Source organism: Zeus faber (genome assembly GCF_960531495.2).
Source record: "Zeus faber genome assembly, chromosome: 3".
Lineage (NCBI taxonomy): Eukaryota > Metazoa > Chordata > Actinopteri > Zeiformes > Zeidae > Zeus > Zeus faber.
Window position 1 is genome coordinate 31225274 of NC_137190.1, and position 21303 is coordinate 31246576.

At 40.6% G+C, this 21303-nt stretch overlaps 1 protein-coding gene across 1 annotated transcript in view; it reads left to right on the forward strand.

Annotated features, from left to right (window-relative positions):
* The window catches only part of LOC307227896 (protein diaphanous homolog 3-like), a gene marked incomplete at its 5' end in the record, with an annotated part of 362969 nt that overhangs the window by 73105 nt on the left and 268561 nt on the right, over positions 1-21303 (forward strand). Inside the window, one exon of the mRNA XM_079997337.1 lies at positions 19261-19391. Within this exon, the coding sequence (XP_079853463.1) occupies positions 19261-19391 (131 nt within the window). The remainder of the gene's footprint in view (positions 1-19260; positions 19392-21303) is intronic.

Genomic DNA, 21303 nt, shown 5'->3' on the forward strand with positions numbered 1-21303 from the left:
TGTGTGTGTACCTTCCCATTGTGAACCTGACATGACAGTGGGTGCGCTCGTTTTCTGTCAGGGCTCCTTCCCAGCGAGGAAGGAGCCCTGACAGAAAAGGAGCATAGGCTATCTCTTACATAAAGGGGGGAAGCATTTGCCTGCGGCAGGAGACGGCAACTTAACAACATGACATAAAACATGACCTAAAACTTGTCAACAAAAAGAAGGGCTCTTCACCCAGCGAGACTCGGCTCACTTCGTTCCTACAAAAGGGTCGCTCAAAACAATCTGATAGTTCTTGAACGACCCAACACTATCATGCCCCCGATCGCGGATAGCCGTCCCGTTCATCTTTGCATTGAACAGCCGAATCTGATTCGACCTATAAAATTCTGAGTCGGGTTAGGGTGCAGCCCAATAAATAATTAATAATTATGGGACACACAAAATGAATCCCCTCTGTCTATTCAACTGTCCCTCCACCTCGTGCGCAGCATGCAAAGCTCAAGTGACGAGTGGAGCAACTGAAAAGCCCTTGAACATAGGAGGGTAGACAGTCAATGATGATAACTAAACAATGATTATTGTGTTCATATTTCTTATCCTCCTGTAACTTTCACCAACAAAAACATGAAATATATATGTATATATTATATGCGGTGATGACGGTAATGAGCTCAATACACCGGTGACGTCAAGTCACCGCGGTTATGGTCACAGCCCTACCAGTGATGCATGATGATTCCACATCATCACTTTTTCCTACCTGCATGTTATGAAACCTTGTCCTGGACCACAACACTTGAAAGAGAATATTAAGACTTTTTAATTAATATTATTATTTTTAACCAGATAGTATCACTAAATCATTCTGAATATTTGACTAGGAATCTTAGCTGCCACGTTTCAATGACCCTTTTTGCATTATCAAGACTGTACATCTCCGTAACTGTGCTATTGCAGTAGATTGTTCTGATCTGAGCTGCGGATCTCGCCCTCGGCTGCGGTGCTGATCTCGCTGGAGCTACTCCAGCTTGACTGAGACCACCATGGAACGCAATGCTCAGCGTAATGGTCCACTTTAGGGGTGTCGGAAATCGTTTCACAAGACTCTTTCAGGCATGATTATGGGAAATATATTGTAATATTTAAATTTTCAGGTAATAAGTGAAATATACATTTTTCAACCCCCCCTGAGCTGTTGTTTTAACCTCTCTTGGGGGATATCAACGTCTTAATTATGGTGGTCAAACACCCCCAATTCCCCCCGTTATTCGAACCATGACATCAGACATGGATTTGCTTTTTTCACACTTATTCACCGTGGCAATTTGTCTGCACTCTCCTTTCAGCACCACAATTGCGCTGAGCGGAGACGGTTGTTGGAAATTCTCAACCATGTTTTGGGCTAGGCATTTTGAGATAATCGGCCGATAAACAAAAAAATGTCTGCAAATGAGTATTATAAAGTTAAATATAAATACAAATTTTTACTATACATATCGATTCTGAATATTTGAAAAGGTTTCAATAGTCATTTTCAGCACTATCGATATACTGGGATTAACTGCACCTCCTCGCTTTTCACTCCCACAGAGAGTCACACACCGCTGCAGCGCCCATATAGCCCCGCCTCCTCTCACTCACTCACTTTCTTCATTCGTCTCATTCGCTGCGGTTTGTTATGGTATTAGCGCATTAAAGATGGCAAGTGCTGAGCCTCCATGACTGGTTTTGAAAGAAAACAGCGAAAGGGATGTTTGGAAATACTTGGAATTTGAGGCAAATCCTAAACCTAACAGAGAATTGGGGTGGAGTCTTTTTTTCTTCTCCAGGCAGCGCTGCGCCATGAATGCGTTCCGGTTTTCCTGTGGTTTTGTTTTAGATCTATTTATTTTTGTGTGTTTCTTAACTTGTATGAAATAACATTTTTAACCACAACACAGTTCTTTTTTGTTTTGATTCAGTGAGGGAACGCAGTGCACAGCGGAGCGCAGATTACAGGTGCCCTGATGTGCACCATCGTGGGGCGAAATCGCTACCTCAATGCCGATTCAGGCTTAAAAAAAAATCTATAAATAAATTAAAAAATGCGGCACCTAAAAAGGCCACCAGGGACATCAAGGTGCTCAGGCACCCTCAGCCCACCCCCCCTCACACGTGCCTGCCTGTGTGTTCCCACTGTCCCGTGGCAACTGTCCTGTTGCTTTCCATTGCTATGGGACTTTATTTAGCAAAAACGGCATGTTTTTATGTAAATACTTTACTTGTAAATATAAATTCCTGCGCTTATAGAACGGAGAGACCAGATTTTAATATGATGCAGTTTATTTTATTTTTTTTTCATTCATAGGTTTTTGAAAAAAGGTTAGTCTTTTGATTACCTGTGGACATTCATTTATTTGATACATTTCTTCTTATTTAACACAAGTGCACTGCAGAGAAAATGCAGAAAATAACATTACTGTTAAATCAATGTTCATTTGAGTTCAGCAAATGTTGTCTTATTTATTATTATTATTAAATTGCTGTATTTTATCAGATACAAAAAATTCAACATCATGATATCGGCATTATATATCTGCCATCGGCGACCCCACTCTTTAAATATCGGCATCGGCCATATTTTAATATTGGCATCGGCCACAATTCTAAGAATTCTGAGAAGGTGAAACTCCAACATAAAAACAGACAATTCTAAAAAAAAAAAAATATATATATATTTTTTGATTTTTCTTTTTACTTTTCGGATGATCAGTCAACATATTTTAATATACACACACACACCTATCCATGTTGCATGGCCAGCAAATGTTAATAAGTACATCATATTACACAGCCTGTTCATGTTGCGCCATTATTCCGCCTTGCCGTTCTGGGTAAAAGGTACGAACACGGAATGGGGGGGCATTGTTGATCCGGCACTGAGCTGGCAGTGGAGGGAGTCACAGAGCTGTTTGAAATCTGTTTGAATCTATCTGTTTGAAAGGTACAAACAGCATGTTCGGACAGGGGTGTGACGTTTTCATGATGTGTTGTGTGTGACCCGCCACCGTAACGGCAAACTGGAAGTCATGTTCATGGAAAGTTCAAGTTAAACTTGAGTTAAATTTTAAATATTAACTTTTTGCTCTCCTGCCCGATGGAATTATACAGCCAAATGTTACGTAGGTGAGGAGCCGACACTACTGGGCATGTCTTCTGCGGCTGCCTGGCCGTCCAGACCTTTGCACCACAGTGAGCTGGCCGTTTTCTCCAGCATATTGCACTTAAATGGCTTGAATAAAAAATGTGGATTCATATAAAAATTGTTTTTTTCAATTTATTAATTGCATGGAGGCTGTTTGGTGCCTGAAGCGAGGAAGATGGTAAAGGATTTGGACGTGGTGGTGCGGATGGCCCAATGATTAAGTTGCAGCTTCAGGTTATTACCTCTATAATCATATAATTAAATATGAATAATTAGTACCGGTAATAAAATAAGGGCTTCCATTGGCAGGGGAAACCATATGATCAGCTATTGGTCACGCCAGATCATTGATGTCCGCTGCCCGATGTGTTTGTTATATGTCAAACTAGAGGTCGGCGCTGTTGTGTTACGCCTCACGCCCGATGATTATGCCTCTGATCCGGAAAGCCTTCATGCTATCTAAAATCACACACGGGGGGGCATTATGCCTCCTTTGTTTGGTTCAGTGTAAAATAACAAAGCCATGATAATGACGGGTGTTCTTTATAGCAGTGGTGCGGGATCTCTGTATAAAAGCTACCGATTGTATCTGCTATTATATGATTCCCCGTCCCAGTCCCGTGCCAATGCCAGTCCCGTGCCTCTATGCACTTGCCGGCATTGCCCCCCCTCACATCAGACGGTCCACCGTCGCCCAAGATGAGCAGAGAGCACAGGAGTCTGACATGAGGCACCCCCTGAACGGACACACAGCACCCCCATCCAGACTGACATCCAGAGCCAGTTTCCTGCATACAGTCCCCCCTCTCCAGCCCACCAAAGAAACGGCACGGACCAACATCTGGAGTGTTGAATGGCACCAACTCAACAACCGAGCCCAAGAATGGATGGAGAGAGGAATAACACCAACTGAATGCCTCGCCAGCGGACACGACCTCCCATGGCCGACCTGGAAGACCCTCAACAGACTGCGGGTGGAGCAGGGGAGGTGCAAAGCACTGTCGAAGACATGGTACTAACACACAGAGGACATGTGTGGCTGTGGAGCAGTACAGACAATGTCCCAACTGCTGGAATGTGACGACGCCCCCCAGTGCAGCCCCCAGGACCTGGCTGAACCGACTCCATCAGCTGTGTCCTGCGCCAGATACTGACATCTAAGATTGCAAAAGACTCAAAGAAGAGAAGATTATATGATTTACAGCAATACCTACAACTTTTCTTCCTGTATTCCTTTTATCATCTGAAACACAATGTGAACTTCTTTAAGAGTGCTCCACATCCATCGTTTTATGATCCAATTCTGTAAAATTGGCATGTGTTTCCAAGTTGTACATGTGCTCTTAGCTGTAACGACATGTAAAGTTATAAATTCAAGTGGATGAAAATACATTACAGGGAGAAGGAAGACCGTTTGACTTTTTCCCTGCACATTTTCTTCACGCCATCTCTTAAATGCCACCAGACTGACTGTATGCAGTAAATCTTTTGGAATCCAGCCCTCCCAAACAAGAATATAACAAGAATATAATATATTGGTTCAAATATTCCATGGTTCCCCTATTGCCCTCCCTTTGTTTCTTTGAAACTATCCCTATCTTTCCCAATGCCCTATTTTTCTTTCATCCCATCCTTGAGAAGATGGCCCTCATTTCATCTGAGATAGTCCAGGGTGAGCTCGCCCCCCACCAGCCTCTTTTAGTTGTCAGTTTGCTACTGGCAAAGGCCGCTTTTTGCAAAGCAATTACTTTAATGGAATAAGAAGAAAAAATACTTCCCTCACTTTGATTTTGCATTTCAATGCTTATGATAAATTCTTTATCTAATAATTACAAGATAGTTATGGTAATGGGATGTGTCTTAACAAAGTGAGCGCTGCATTACAATGACTTTTGAAGTGAGAGTCAGTGCTGCCAATAAGTGGGAAAAAATATAACTTTTAGTATTTCCTAGCCCTAGCAAGGTATGTTAGGCCTTGCACCCCGTGTATATCCTATATGATTACATTGGTAATTTGAACAATTTTTTTTTTTTTTTTTTTTTAACATTTCTAACTCAGACACATTTCATTCATGGTCCCCATACATTTTGTACTTGGTCAAAAATGTAAGAAAATCCAATCATGTAACAGTAGCTGCAAAGAACAATTAGCCAGAGGAACAGCTTTGCCATTTTTGCGACAGTGAGGTTCAGTTTGTGAAAGAATCCTGAAATTTTCAACATAGCACTCAAACCTGTAGATGTTTGCTATTTCCTTGCGGACAGTTGCATGAGGCCAACTTGCACCTGGCCCCCATCTCCCCGGGCTGGACTTCGGATGAAATCCTCCTTAGATTGTGAGGAGTTGCTACTGTAGGTCTTGATATCAGCATGGATGTTCTCTCTTTCGAGCCAACACTTCAGAATCCATCTTACTCAGTGGATGTACTGATGCAAAGTTCAAAGTGAAGAACAACAAGAAGATCACCTAATACTGAAATATTTTGGAGCACAGTTTTCCTGTGTTCAGTCTAGCATTGCTTTTTTTTTTTTTCAAGATTAATATCCTGGAAGCCTATAGCACAAACTGGTGCATATTCAGCAACAAGCTAAACCTTTGAGAAGCAAAATGTTACAATGTACAGCTTAGTAAGGGTTACTGGACAGTGCATACAGCGGAGGAAAACATACGCTTATCACATTGTAACCTTTCGTCTCGTCTTTGTTATGACCTCAGGATTAGGAGAGAGGAAATTCATCTCCAGGTACTGATGTAGGTGCTGCAAAAGAACAGCTTGTATCTTGTTAGGGGCTATCTGATCATCCGCAGGGAGGCCCCATCTTGCATTCTCTCATAGATATGTGGGTAATTGGTCGCAAAGTAGTGGAGTGGAGCATCATGTTAAATGGAAGCCACACTTTTTTTTTTTTTCCCTTTTGGTGTGAGGGTCCCAGAAGGAATGTTGCATCTGTATTTCCGTGGAAATTCAAGAGATCCTATTGCAGATCCGAGGGGTAGGAAATCTTGGAAATCCTGCGGTTAAGCGGTGTGATATATGGAAATTTAAATAAAATGCACTTTTTTTTTCCAGAAAATGCAATATGAATCCATTTGTGGCATTTTTGCACACATAATTAATTATAAGCATCTTAGATTCATTGCTGCTTTGTGCAGCTAACAGGATACACATCTGATAATGTTCAAATACATTCATAGTAAAGCAGCACTATGTAACATTTGCGATTTGGCACCCCTACAGTTTCTGAGTGCAATTGCATGTTTACACCACTGTCGTGAAACTATTTTACCAGACAAATTTGAACCTTATCGGTCACATTTCAATTAGATACATAGGCTGTGTGAGGTCCGTGCAATGGGTGCTGTGACCTAGTTGTATAGGTCACAGCACCCTTTGCAGAGACCTCACCGCTTCCCGGACCTGTGCTGTAGGTACCAGATGTGCTGACCTGGCAGATCGGCTCGCATTCGCGAGTCAGACAGTCAGGCCAGGTTCGGGTGCCGGGTGCACCACTTGCGCATCTGGCCGGCTCCGTTGGGGAGGTGGACTGGGTGTGTTTTGTATGAGCTATATTACTGGACACTGTGACTGAAAAGTTTGTAATTTATGGTTTTCTTTCATAAATTTTACCTGGCAAAAAAACAGTAATTACCTGCTTCCTCTGTTGTGGGATATGTCTTGTGTGATATGTCTAAATAGCAAATTATATTTTTTCTGTGCTTTACTGATAGTGATGGGAATCTGAGATTGTACTGTCTCTGAAGGGCTTTTGCCATAGGCTATAGGTTTATGTAGCAACTTAAAATGTTCCAAGACACTCAGGAACAAAATGAATGAAAAGCCAAGCCCACTCTATCATCTGGTACCACTGAATGATTTGATACCGTAGCCCTGCTCACACAGTCGAGCTAGTGTTGCTTAGTCCAGTCACAACAGAAGGAAACAGACCTTCAAACTTTTACAACAACATAGTCTTGATGACACAAGCCTTAAACCACAATTAAAGCTTAATTAATAGGATTCCTAATTTAAAATGTCAGTGTCTCACAGAAACATTGGTGTAATATCTGTTTCAACTAGAGATGGGACTGATCCAATATATGTATCGGGTGCCGATGCTTATGGCATTCACTCATCGGATATCGGACTGACACGGCTCTCTGCGATTGGGGCACATGGAGAGCCGTCTTCGAGCATTTCAAAATATATTTATTATTTCCCTTATTTATAATTCGTCATTGAAATGTTATCCCTGTGCATTTTTGTAAGCTCCTGTTATTGTGATGAACACTGATTGACGAGAAAACTAAAAAAACAGAACAAAACAACTTCAATTTGAAGAATCTCAGTCGACTGACGGGTCTCGGACTGATGATTAGACTCTTCAACTTTCAGAGATCGGCCTTAATTATTTCTACGCTTGAGTACTTGTGATATCTACGGACAATGTTCAGTTGAATATATACACACAATGCACAGACTAAAAGACAAGCATAAAATAAACATTTGGAGTTACATTTTGTGCTTATAGCGAACACACTTTACTTATGTGGTAATGCCCATACAGTTGGCACCTTTTATACATGTTCTTAAATAGCATAAATGGACTGTAAAGTCCAATAAAAGAATAAAAAACACTGTTAAAAAGTCACTGGATGAGGATTATAAACGACACGTACGTTCTTCTGCTTGCTGGTTGCGTCCGGTTTAAAACCCAAATAATCCCATATAGGGGATTTTGTATTATTTTTTGCAACGAGCTCTTCCTTGATTGCAATTGATGAAAATCCTTGTTCCACCCGAGCTTCCCCACTCTGGGCGTGCCGCACGCCATAGGCGCTGCATTGATTGCTTCAGCCTGTTGCTGCGATAGGTCAACATTGCCGCCATATTGGAATGGGCATGATTGGCCTGTAAAAAGAATACATGTAAATGTAACGTTTACATTTCTTAACCGATTTCAATGAGTCATTTTTATATTCAAGGGTTTATGATCTACATTGGGTTAGGCTTAGGGTTTAGGGGTCTTTTAATAAGAAGTACTGTGTGGTTTACTACAGCCTCATGTAACCTCACACATAATAACAATAATAAATATAGCTGCAGGCAGAAATACACGGGGTCCAGTTTATTTGTTTTAGGTACGTGTTCGTTTTTGGTTTCTGTGAAATCCATCACAATTGACCAAACTTACAAACATCGAGGAGTTACGTCGTGGAGTATCACACACGGGGGTGGCATTACGTCTCCTATCATGGAATTTTTTTTTTTTATATATTGTGACTGACCTTGAGGACTGGATTTTTGGTCAGTGGCTTCTTTTTTGTCCTAAATTCCGTCTATTTTTCGGCATCTGGAACAATAACAACAACAAACTTTGTAATTACTTTTCATAACAATAATAATAATAATTGCACTTTATTTAAAAAATATAATAAATACATGTTAGTTGTAATTACTACTTTATTGTATTTTTTCTGTTCATAATATACAATTGGAAAATTCAGTTTAAAAGATTACTTGTCTATATTGTAATGCAGACAACATTTGTGGAACTTTAATATTAATTTGGCATTTGAATTATTATCGAATAACTTGTCAATACTTACCACCTTGTCTTTTCTATCTGCTGGGTTTAGCTGTAGGAAACTGTTTATACATGACATTATGAGAATTTTTTTTTTAATTTTTTACTTTAAAACAAATCTCATTGTTATAACTTACCTTCTTGTGTGTAAGTACATCAATGTCAGGGACGGTAGGTGATGTCGTGTGGATCTCGTGTGTGTCAATTATGACATATGTAGGTTTACGTATTCATGGAGATTTCCGATAGCAGTCGAACTTACGTAATTTTATTCGTGACTTTTTTTTCCTTGGATTGCATCAATTACGTTTCCAAGAAATACAAAAAACGTTGTGGTATTTCTGTGAAAAATTACTGTTGCATGGCTTCTATTCTTCCAACCGTTTGCTGAATCTTGAACGCATCACTCAATCGCACATTTTAGTAGATTCGACTCAACGTGGTTTCGAGTTTTTGTGGACTATTGTTTTTCATATTTGACACTAATCTGGCTAAGGAATCGGGACCAAGTAGAAAAAATATCAATTGAAAGGATCCACAGACATCTACCACGTAAGAAGGTACATAAATATACACACGCAAACACATCGTTTTTAATGTTGAGCCGCTTCAGAGTGACAGTCTACACCGCACTCTGGACACTGTGCAAATGTACATTATGAATCGGAATCTGGACATTTATAGTAAAAAGTATGATGCGCCATATAGCATTTTACTGTAAATCCCATCTTGTTCATTTTGTTTACGAATAGTGGTGTCAGTCAAGCAGGACCAGCCGAATATTTGGGGTCACCGGTGTGTCAGGTGTTACCCGGGAATATGGGCATACATCGATTACATTGCTTGCCCACTGCCCCTACCGGTGTTTTTTTTTTAATAGAAATTAAACCCATTTAGTTAATTTCCACGTATCAGCGCCCATGTTAATTCTAATCAAATAAAAGCGAATCAAATTTGTAAAATAAGCTTGAAAACTAAGTGTGTTATCAATACTTAGTCAGATGCTACAAAAGTGAAAGTAGCTGCTTCGTGTGCGCACAGCAGAGTTCCAGCACAGTTTGCGGAGTCAGATTTCACTTATCACAGGAGAAGGAAGGGAGAAAGGAGGCTATGGAAGACCTTAGATAAGGTCCAGATCAGGACCTGTCTCCCTCTCCATGCATAATTTGCTGCCACGATCTCAGACCGCTGCTCCTCCCTGTCCTTCTCAATAACACATTGAGAACATTGTGTTTTTTATTTTAGATGTATTTTGTTTGACTCTGATTTATTTTACTTTCTATTCTACTCCGAAACAAAAAAAAAAAAGCAGCACCCGGCATTCGGTGGACCACATCATCACCCAAATTTGAACGAGCCAATTCACGTCAGTCACTATTCATTGGCAGTAGACCTGCTCTAGGTTGTATCATTATGAAATCACACCGTGGGTTCCCCGTCACATCTTAAGATGGGAGTCGGATCTGATCCGTCTGTTTACGAAATGACGGCTTCCAGAGGCTTTAAACTGAGTGCACAAGCTTCATAGTAGTCTCTCCATACTACATTCTGTGTAAAGGAGCTGGAGGAAATGTAAACACAATTAGATCTAAAGCTATCCTTGATAATTCTCAGCATGCATATTTACTGGTGCTTTTTGACTGCCTCCACCGCACCACCACACTTAATCTATGCACCTTATCTCTCTGGAGCACAGACACTCCAATAACATCTGTTGATGGGTAAAAATGAAAGTGCCATTCTCAATTGAGGGCTTTTCAGAGAATATTTATTCAATTCTCTTTAATTATGCTATTTATTTATTTCTAGGTTTACTCTGTTATGGCCTGTCAAAGGATAGATACCAACCCAAATGTGGGATAAATAATATAACGGCTGATATTATTCACCTAAAGGCAAGATAAGTGACATTGGACAGTTAGAGAGAAATGGAAACCACTAAAGCAGTGGTTCCGCCACCCTAGGGGGGGCCCGAAGTTATAACAGTGGGGGCCAGTGCAAGGAGATTATACCCCTTTCCCACTGCACCAAAAAGCTAGTAACACCCGCTTACATCCGGCATTTGTCACCAGTGGGAAAGGAAATACCCGGGTCTCAGCCCAGGGTCAAATGACCCGGCAATAGACACGTGTTTTAATCGGCTCAGCCTCTGATCGGCTCTGATGTGAACAGGACACCTGGGTCAACACGCTAATTTTGGCCCTTTTACCTGCGCGATGCGACATACATTGAAATTCCGGACATTTCCGCATAAATAGACAGGAATATCCGTGTATCATTCCATCATTTCATATCCCATTTAAAATCCAAAACCCGAAGTTTTTGACTTTTTCTGCATGAGGGACAGTGAAATATTGTGAGTGTAGGGACCACAGCGGAGAACCCCATGCTCCTGCCGCGGAAGGATCGGTGTGCGAACCGGCAGCATGGAGTATTCGTGCGCGGGTGCCCCATGCTGCTATTAGTATAGTGTTAGGTTGTTCATGAATGGTCAGATTCTTTTGAACGGCTCAAAATACTGTTTTTCACGTTTTACAGTCGTTTATGTCGTTGTTTGTTTAAGTTGCTGTCGCCTACTGTTTCGTACCCAGTCACACTGGAATCATGACGTGCCCCTTTTCCGGTGTGTTTGTGACGTTGAACGTGATGCACAGAAAATACGGCATTTCTCCTGGTAGTGGGAAAGGTGTCAAGCGCGTTATTTTTAGTAGGGTGACCCGGTTGAAAAAACCCGGGTCACTTTTGGTTTGAAAACGGTAGTGCTGTCATCTTGCATTTGTGGAAATGATTTTGAACCGCAGGGAGGCTAAATGTAAATAAGTACCTTGGGGTGGGATTCGCCAGGCATCCACTTGGGTGATAACTGTGTATAACTGTTGCAGAGAAAATGTTCAGGTTTTTTTTTTAAATTCCCAGGGAGTTGGTGAACATTTTGTGCAGAAAGGCCATCTTGAGGAAATCAGTTGAAACCAAAGAATGCTGTTCCACACTAAAAATGTAGAAGTTGGATGCTGCAGCATTAATTCTAATGCTTCCACTCTACAAAAGGGGGGCCCTGTTGAAAAGGTTTGGGAACCACTGTGCAAAAGGAAGCCAGGAAACCAATCTGAAGTTGCAACACAAAATCACTCGACAGCTGCTTTGACTGCAACAAGATTGTAACTGTTGTTCAAAACTGGGTAACAACCGTGTAGATACCCATGGTTCGGTCGGCATTTTAGTCATGTTTAGTCACCGATGCCTTGCATTGTCTGAGCAATTTCTTGCATTTTTTGTGTACTTTTATTAATCCCTCTGGGTGAAAGTAGTTCTCTACATTTTCCCATCCTAGTATCTGACATATCTAGGAGCGGTGGCCACCCATGTAGCAACGTCCGGGGAGCGGTTGGGGGTGCTCAAGGACACTTCGGCCCGCTACCAGCTGAGGATCGAACTGGCAATCTTCCGATCAGTAGACAAGCCTACTCTACCTCCTGAGCTCCTGCCCCCCCCATTTGACTTGTGTGTGCAGCACTGCTTAGTGACGGATAGCAGAAAGCATGGGTCATTTTTTTCGATGTCATCCCACAGCATTATGGGATGTGCTCAGTCGAATAGTTGAAATTGTTGTACATTGTGCCTGAAGGTCATCTTGAATCTATCTTTTTCTATTGTCTGATTCCTTTCTCCACTTTACAAACAATCCTTTTCCGCAATCTTCAATCAACTCTCTTGCGGCCGCATTCCAGGGAGGTTATCTACAGGCACAAGGACCTTAAAGTTCTTGATAACTTGGGCACGGTGGGCAATGGAACATAAAGATCTCTGGCGATGGACATGTAGCCTTGAGATTGTCCACGCTTGGCTACTATCTTCTGCCTGACCTCCTCAGATAATTCTCAGCTTTTACTTCATTTCTCCACTCTCAGTGCGGGACCCACCAGGCCCGAAACAGCAGAATGAGAACTTTTCACCATTCAAACTAGATGTATGATTGATAATTAGATTGCAGACACCTACATTGAAAAAAGTTTTTAGTTCATCCAATTTAAAATAATTAGGGTAATGGTTCACATCTATATTTAATAACTTGCGTCAATGAAAATAAATAACTTGCTTCACAACAGTATTTTCTAGGTCCATGGAATACATTTTTTAAGACTTCTGCCGAAGCATATTTTCTCATTCAAGGAAGTTAATTAATTTAAATGTTATGTTTTATCTAAACAAAAAGATTTAGATTTTATCAAACAGATGTTTCCTATTTAATAAATACAAATAAATATATAATTTTTATCCAATCTAAAAGACGAAAAATTGTTTCTCATTTAAGAAATACAACTTAATATAAATTATTTGTTTTATTCAATCGAAAAAATATAGATTTTATCAATAATTCCCATGACTCATTGATATCAATTAACTGGTTTATAACAAATATAAAACATGACATTGTAATTTCCAGGGTTGAATTAAATTTAAAACTAGAAAAAAAATGAAAGGATATTGAAAAATATAATTCTTGCCACAAAAACAGTCAAAAAGAAAGTGTTCCAAGTCAAATCAAACTTAAAAGTCAATCAGTCTTTTTTTTTTTTCTTTTTAAAGAGCCGTGATTTAAAGTATGCAAAAATACGAATTGCTTCAGTTTGTATTGAGAAAAATTCTGTACATGTGATACAAGATTAACGAGAGAATTGGTTTGCTGCTTTCTTACAAATCTTATGGTATGTTTCTCAACGCAACCTGATGCTAGTGGTATTTTTGCATGCTTTAAATCCTGGCCCAAGTTTTACACAGACACCCTGATTTAAAGGGATAGCTCGGATTTTTGGACATTAAGTTGTATGAACTAATTGCCAGTAGTGTAGTAGATCAAAAGCTATTAGGGTACTTACCAAGTTCCGTGGTTGGAGTTCTGGTCTTGTTCTGAGCGAAGATGAAGTCATTCTGGGAAGATAGCGGGGTCTCGAAGCCAAATGGTCATCCATTTCCACCACAGAACCATCATGCATCTCAGACTCAGTTAAATACTACGTGCTGCAGATGATAGACAGTGTTACCTGTGAACCAGACAGCTGCTGCGGCACCTGCCAGCTGAAATGACTACATTCTGCAGCCGTCCAGTTCAAAGGTAACTCGATTTTGTGGTGCAAATGGATGACTATTTTGAATGCACTCTGGTAGAGTAAAATGTTTTGGTTCCATGAACCCTCTCTCTTGCTCAAAGTACTTGTTTTTCACTGTGACAAGACCGGAACTCGGACCACGGAACAATTAGTTCATACAATTTCATGGCAAAAACTACCCTATCCCTAAAACTATCCCTTCAACTTAACAGGGGTCAATTCCAAGACATTAACTTTGGGATGCCAAACCTGGCTGAAATGTAACATCTTCCTCAAGTGAGATTAACATTGAGCTGACAGGACAAGAGGACATTCTCAGACAATCTTGAAGAGACCGTCAGTCAGTCAAATCTCAAGTGAGTCAATTTGAACCTACTGTACCATGCGAACCATAACCAGTCACACCACAGATGGAAGCCAGCTAGTCAGCTGCAAAAGCAAACATTAAACCTACTGAATTAAATTAGCAGTGAACTGAAAGTAACAATGAACTTCACCTTCACGTGCTAGTGTTAGGATCCAACTAAGCCATATTGAAAAGCTGCTCATAGAGCTTCTTGACCTTTGACGGCCATGTCTTTCAGGTCCAGCTCCATGAGGACTTTCTGGTTGTATTCAAATGTCAGTTTCAATGTCTTTGGATATTCCATATTGAGAACATTAAGGATTTCAAGGAGAATGGCGACAGCATTTGCAACAGACGGCAATTCCTTCACTACTTCTTGTCCCTCAAGTACAATGCCAATTTCTTTGGGTGCAGCTGATGACGAAGATTGCCATGGTTGTCCACTGAAGAATTTGTCCAGCCTCTTCGTACTCTGACGACTGGAAAAGAACACAGCATTTTGGCGGGAAAAAAATCTGGAATTGATACAGCTCATGTGCCCATACAGTGCATTTGTAAAGTATTGCTATTCAAACCCATTCATTATTTCCTCACACTTTGTTGTGTTGTATAAACTTAATTGTACATTTGATTTAATTAATATATTTTTTGTCATCAATCTTAATGCAATACCCCATAATGAAAAAACTAAAATAATTTATGAAAATTAAAAAATTGAAATATGTAATTTACAAAAATATTCTTACCCTTCTTCATGATGAGATAAATAAGGTAATGTTTAGTATTTAGCCCAACTGACAAATAGTTCCAAGTAAATGAATGGGACAATCTCAGAACCCATTGATGATCATCTGACGACGAGAGTTAGGATTAAATCGTCGTCAGACGACAGCCGATGGGTTCCGAGATTGCATTGAGGCCAATGCGTTCTTCCTTTTTTGCACTCTACACGGACTGTAAACAATGACGGGTGCACGCAAGTGCAAGTCTTGGTAGAACAATAGAACCATTAGAACTTCCCTCTTTCCATGCATAAGCGCACCTGCGGCGTAATACCGTGCACACATAGGTGAGCTTCTGCGTAGAAATACGAAAGTTCTAAGGTTGACAAAATGTAGTGCCAAATGTTAGTGCTGTCTGACAGAAAGATACAGTCATGAAAAATTCAAAATATAGATTACACTTAAACTGAAAATGCATTTTTTTTTTTTTTTTTAAGTGGGCCTTTTTTTTAGGTGGCTAAAATTAATTTTAGTGTTGGCCCCGTCTGCGGCAACACAGTGCTTAGCTTCTGTGCGGAACTACTGGTGCTTCCCCAAACTAGGAGCACGCGGACCCCAATCTACTGCAGGTAATACACTGACTATGAGTTAAATTTTCAAGGCAGAACATTACATTTGCAAACAAAAATGTCGGCAAATAGAATTTGCCGTGCAGACTTTTTTATTTAATAAAAGAGTGGAGCTGTTTACTGAGCAAAATAACTAATTTCTTGAAAAAAATACGTCACTAGTCCTTCCATCCTCTTGTCTTTCCATCCTCCTATTGGCCTTGAAAGCCATTAGGAGGGAAGATACGCTCTCAGTGGCACTGGTGCTTTAAAAAATGGACGCCCGGACCACTGCAGGATGTTTCATGTTTAGGCTGTTTTTTTAAATGCAAAAATGTCCCAAAAACGATAACGATCGATAAAATAAGTCACTCATTTGATGTTTCTCCACCAAGGACAGTTCTTTTTTTTTTTCAGGGTTGAGTTGCAAAAATCTTTTTCTATTTTTTAGGCAATTTATTTTTCCCTGAAAACAGCACCACCATTTTGATAAAAAAAAAAATAATAATAAAATAAAATACACACAGCACCATGTATCTTCTTAGGAAGGGAAGGGACAAGAGGTTTGTAATGTTTGGCGCACACACAACTGTACTGCTTATTACACATAGTTGATAATAACAGGACGATATGGACAAAAGGTTTATCACTGTTTTTTTATATTGATCGATGTCGATAATAATCACAATATATATTTAGTCGCTCTCCTTTTTTACGGGGATGGGGGCCGCACTGGGCTCTGGGTTCCATTTCCAGTTGGTGTTTGAGGAAGACCTGCCGCGTCAAGCATGGTTTATAGTCGCCGGAGACGTAGTGTGTAATGCGCACGGCGTAAATGACGTCATTGCGGTGCTAACGATTTTGACGATTTTGCAAGGGCATGCATCTCCCAATTTTTGGAACTCTGCGCTGTGGGCATCCAAAATAAGGTGTGAGGAAGTCTGCAGGTACAAATCTGTATGATCCATCCATTTGTGATCACAAAAGTAAATCGGATGGCAGCGTCTCTGTCCAGAGACTATTTTAATACCTTGAGACTACTTCGTAATACACCGACAATTTGCATATACTCATGGCGATATATATAGATATATATTAAAAAACTGCACTGACTACAATAAATATACATACACACTTTTTCGTAGAATTGTGCTGCTACTTTCTAGTTATTCAGATCCTCCTCTCTCTTTTTTGTAATTTTTACAGCAGTTCTTTCAGTTTCCAACGGTGGTTTGTGCACAGCGCATGGCACAGCACCCTACACGGCAACACACAACTATGGATGTCCGGGCTCTCGGTAGTGTGCGCCATGGGCTACAGGACTCACTTGCACAGCGGAGCCTTTGGCTCCTGGGGGCTCGTCCCCGCTGCACGCTGCCTGGCCAGAGGGTGCTGTGGCTGGGAGAGAGCGGAGGACGCCTCGGCGCTTCTGGACCCCAACACTGATCAGACCATTGGCCCTGTGTGTCTCATGGTTGTTTCTCTGCTCTACGATTGGCTGTTCGTGCCGCGTCTTTCGACTGTAGTTAGCGGCCAAAGGGCCGTATCTTTGACAGCCCTGGTGGAGCCAGTAAAAAGCAACAAAACACCTGGCATAGAAATAACACTACTAAATACAGCAGCCTTTATTAAGATATTGTTTTCACCTCCAGAATTTAATCAGTCAGGCAGGGAGTGATTCAATGCAATCAGTCTCGCCTGCGCAGGTAGACGCATCTACTTAAGAAATCATTTAGTGTAGCCAGTATATAGTGACAAAACATCTGGCAAAGAATTAACAGCATTAATACAGCAGCAGATACTTAATTGTTGTTTTCACTGACCGGAATTTTAGGGATGGGATGAGGAGTGATGCAATGCGATCAGTCTCTCCGGCGCAGGAACATGTTGTCTCTGGTCAAACTTTTTGTTGCGCATGTGCAATCCCATGAGTAATTTTTGAAAGTATGCATTTGACGAAACGGAAATTTCTTGGTTTAAACTCCTGATGAAAACAATTGAATTGAACTACATTTATTTAGTTAAATTGTTTTTTATATATATATATATATTACATTTTGCAGACGCTTTTATCCAAAGCGACTTACAATTATTCAAACACCGACGGACGCAGCCATCAGGAGCAATTAGGGGTTAAGTGTCTTGCTCAAGGACACTACAGCATGCTAGCAGGAGGAGCCTGGGATGGAACCAGTGACCTTTAGATCACTAGACCACCAGCTCTACCTCCTGAGCTACCATCCCTATATATATATATTTATAGACAGACAGACAGACAGACAGAGTGAGTATATAAAAAAAATATTACTTTGAAAAAGGAAACAATGTTTAACTGAATGGAAGCACAATTATAAATTGGATGAAGTACAGTCCAAAAAACCTTTTACAGTGTATTTACAGTATATATTTATATAAATGGTGCATAATTTGAAATAAAATACAAGGCTGCAAAATAGAATAATAATTGGATGAACAGTGAAATCACCGTTTCTCTTTCATATTTTAGAGTTGTATGTACAATATTTATTTTTCTGTGTCCCCCTTTTGTAAATGTGTTATTGAGGATACAAAACAACCTCAAAACATTTTGAGTTTTGGGAACTAATTAGAAGACTTGGTATACTGTCAAATTGGAAGACCACCGAGGAATGAGCAATTGCGTTTATCCATAACCCTGGGCTTGCTTGAGGATGTTTGGCTCCCAGCTTTCATCCAGCTGTCTGGAGAAATGTGGTGATCAGATGAAACACGGTGTCATGTTTACTTCAAATGTCAGTGAAATTTAAGCTATTATTCCTTATGGGTGGTCTTTCATCCTTGAAAATCAGGCTGGGGAAAAAAAAACACTTGTTACCAGACTTTTCTATTGCTGATCAATTTATATGTATTCTGTGTGCAGGTGCAAGCCCATTTATTTGGACCTGCAATACCGGTCATCTTTGTTTGTCACAAGAGATGGTAAATTCACATGCGGTTTGTTGAATTTTTGAGCCCATTGAGATTCATTGCAAAAGGCAACACCTCGGATGGTCTGAACGTAAGGGAAATATTATAGACCTAGTTGAGCAAAGTGAGAAACACATGTATCTCTTGGTAAAAAGAGAGCTAAAGATTTTTGCCATTATGAAATTACACTCCACTAAATTGGAAGTGAACCATCTCCATCAACCAGGTTGGTGGAGATGGTTCCCCTATTTTAATACCAGGCGAAGTAGCTATTTTCTCACGTGCACATAATGAAAACCACACTCTTGCTTTCACACCGTATAAAAGCACTTTTGTATTTATTTTTTTGTGTTGCAAAAGAAGCAACCATTTTTCACCTCTATTTTTGCAGATAAACACGCTAAAAAAGGCTACTTTTAGGAATGACACATAGTTTCCCTTTGAAGTCAGCCGTCTCATTTAATGCTGCCAGTATCCACAATAGTACCCGCCATCAGTTCCTCCGTTATGAAACTATATTTTGTTCATGTGACAACATAGCATGGTCCGCTGAAAGTGTAATGATATCGCCATAAGGTTGCACAGAATAGGCCTCACAAGTTGAAGTTCAAGAGAAATTATTTTGAAGTAGGCTTAATATTTTATTTCTGTTCAAATTGAAATGCCCCGTCTGAACGTAAACACCACTGAGTTGTACATCTGTACTTCTGCTAGTGTTCCATGTTTAACCAACAAACGGCTACTGAGTCCTGTTTCTCTGTCTGTATTTCAGGGCAGCTTGAGAAGCAGCCATCAGATCTCTCCCCAGGAGTTCCTGGGGGAACTGAAGTCAGGGGTGATGGACGAACGCCTGTTTGCCTGTCTGGATTCACTACGTGTCTCACTCAACAGCAACCCTGTCAGGTACGCCACTGAAATGCACTCTCCCTTAAGTCGCAGTTCATGCACCACCTGTAATCTTTCTCGAGACCATTTGTTAAATAGTTTAATTTGAAAATAACTTAACTAGCTTCTCTTAACAAGAACACAGATGGAAAGAGAGGAATAAAAAAGCACAAAGAAAACAGGACAGAATTGTCCACTACTTACACCAAAATATAATGTCAGATTTCACAGGAGTACCTCAATAGAAGCTATGAGCCTTGATTTTTTTCTTTTTTTTTTTTTTTTTTCTTTTTGGTCCATAGACAAAATGTCACGGAGAGCCAAATTGTTGATGTTTCCAACAGCACAACATTGTTGTCTCTGTAATAATCTATTTACACATGTTTTATTTCATTTTATTTCTCCATAAATATATACAAATGAGCCCACTCCTGATGCCTGATCCTGTGCCCCCCCCCCCCTCCCCCATTCCTCATGACCCCCTGTTGGGCTGTGGCCTTTCAGCGATAATGTGATATTGCAAAGCTAGCTTCCCCACCAGCCTTCCCCCCCATGGCGCCTGGAAGCCAAGATCGACGGCAGCCTGCTGGGGATTTATTAATATGTATTACAGCCACAGCCGTACGCTCGGCCTTCCTCCTGCCTGCCTTTTTCTAAGTTGTTTGATGCCTATCGTGGCTAGTGTCTCTGCTGCCTCCGCTCCTTCTGTATTGCTAGGAAGTCATCGGCGGTGAGATGGGGGGGAGGGGTTAACGGCTGCCTTAGTAAGAGCTTTTCTTATTTTTATTCTTATTATGCAGGTCACATACAGTACAGTGATAGAAAGCGCTGAGGGTAAATAGCAGGGCGTTGAAATTGGAAAGTTTCTGGAATTAAAATGCATTGTGAGAACTGCTCCTTTTTCCATCGCTCCTTCCCTTGTGAAGTCCTTGTCTTTCAATTTACGCAAAATTCTAAATTGAAAAAAGATAGAGGAAAAACTAGGGTTGTGACGATATTCCCATTACCACAATACAGCAGTCATGTGACATCACCGCAGGGTTGAGCTCATTATCGCCATCACAGCACAAATAATAAAATATATATATACAGTACATTTTTTTGTATTTCATTTTTTTGCTGGTGAAAGGAATGCATATGGTTTTGTTATGTTAAATCTAACAGAGGAACGGGGCACGAGCGATAAAACAACGAAAAAGACACTGCTCTTATTCGTTTATTTGGAGGAACGGGGCACGGCTCTCGGCGTTCGGGGCGCACGGAGAGCCATGTTCGTGTCTGTATCCGAACATGCCCCCCGCCCATCGGTAAACCGCAATTACCGGCCCATCCTGTCTCTTGATCGTTTCTGAAGTGGTTGTTGTCTTCTGTGGTTGTGTTGTGTAACTTATTCATACTCAGACAAAGTAAAATTCCAGAACATTAGCCCAACATTAGTTAATATGTCATAAGTAGTTGAGGCTACATAAAAGTTGGATAAGCTGTTAATCATGGGGGCACAGATTCCTTTTTGTACATTTATATCAGTGACCTGGACACACACGACCCAAGGGCATGTGTGTATATTTGATGAATTTATAAATTATGATGCCTCTCATTCCTCTAGAAACTAACAAAAACGAACAAACTTTGTGATTTTGTATTCATGAATCAATTTTTTCCTAACTAGCTCTAACTTATGCACCTTGCTTTGTGTTTAATTCAAGAGAGCGAGTGCAGACTTTATTGGCTTGATTCCTAAAATGTCATGTATTATATTAGTAGTGGCGGCGTTAAGGAGGTAGGGATGGAGCGGCCCGCCGCTGTGGATCGAGTGATGTTCTCTGGTGTCCTCCGCTCGCACAAACACACCAGCCTGATTGGATAACTAACTGTCTGAGTGTTCTACATCTGATTATTTGTCCGCCTGTCGCTTCATGTGCTCTGCGTT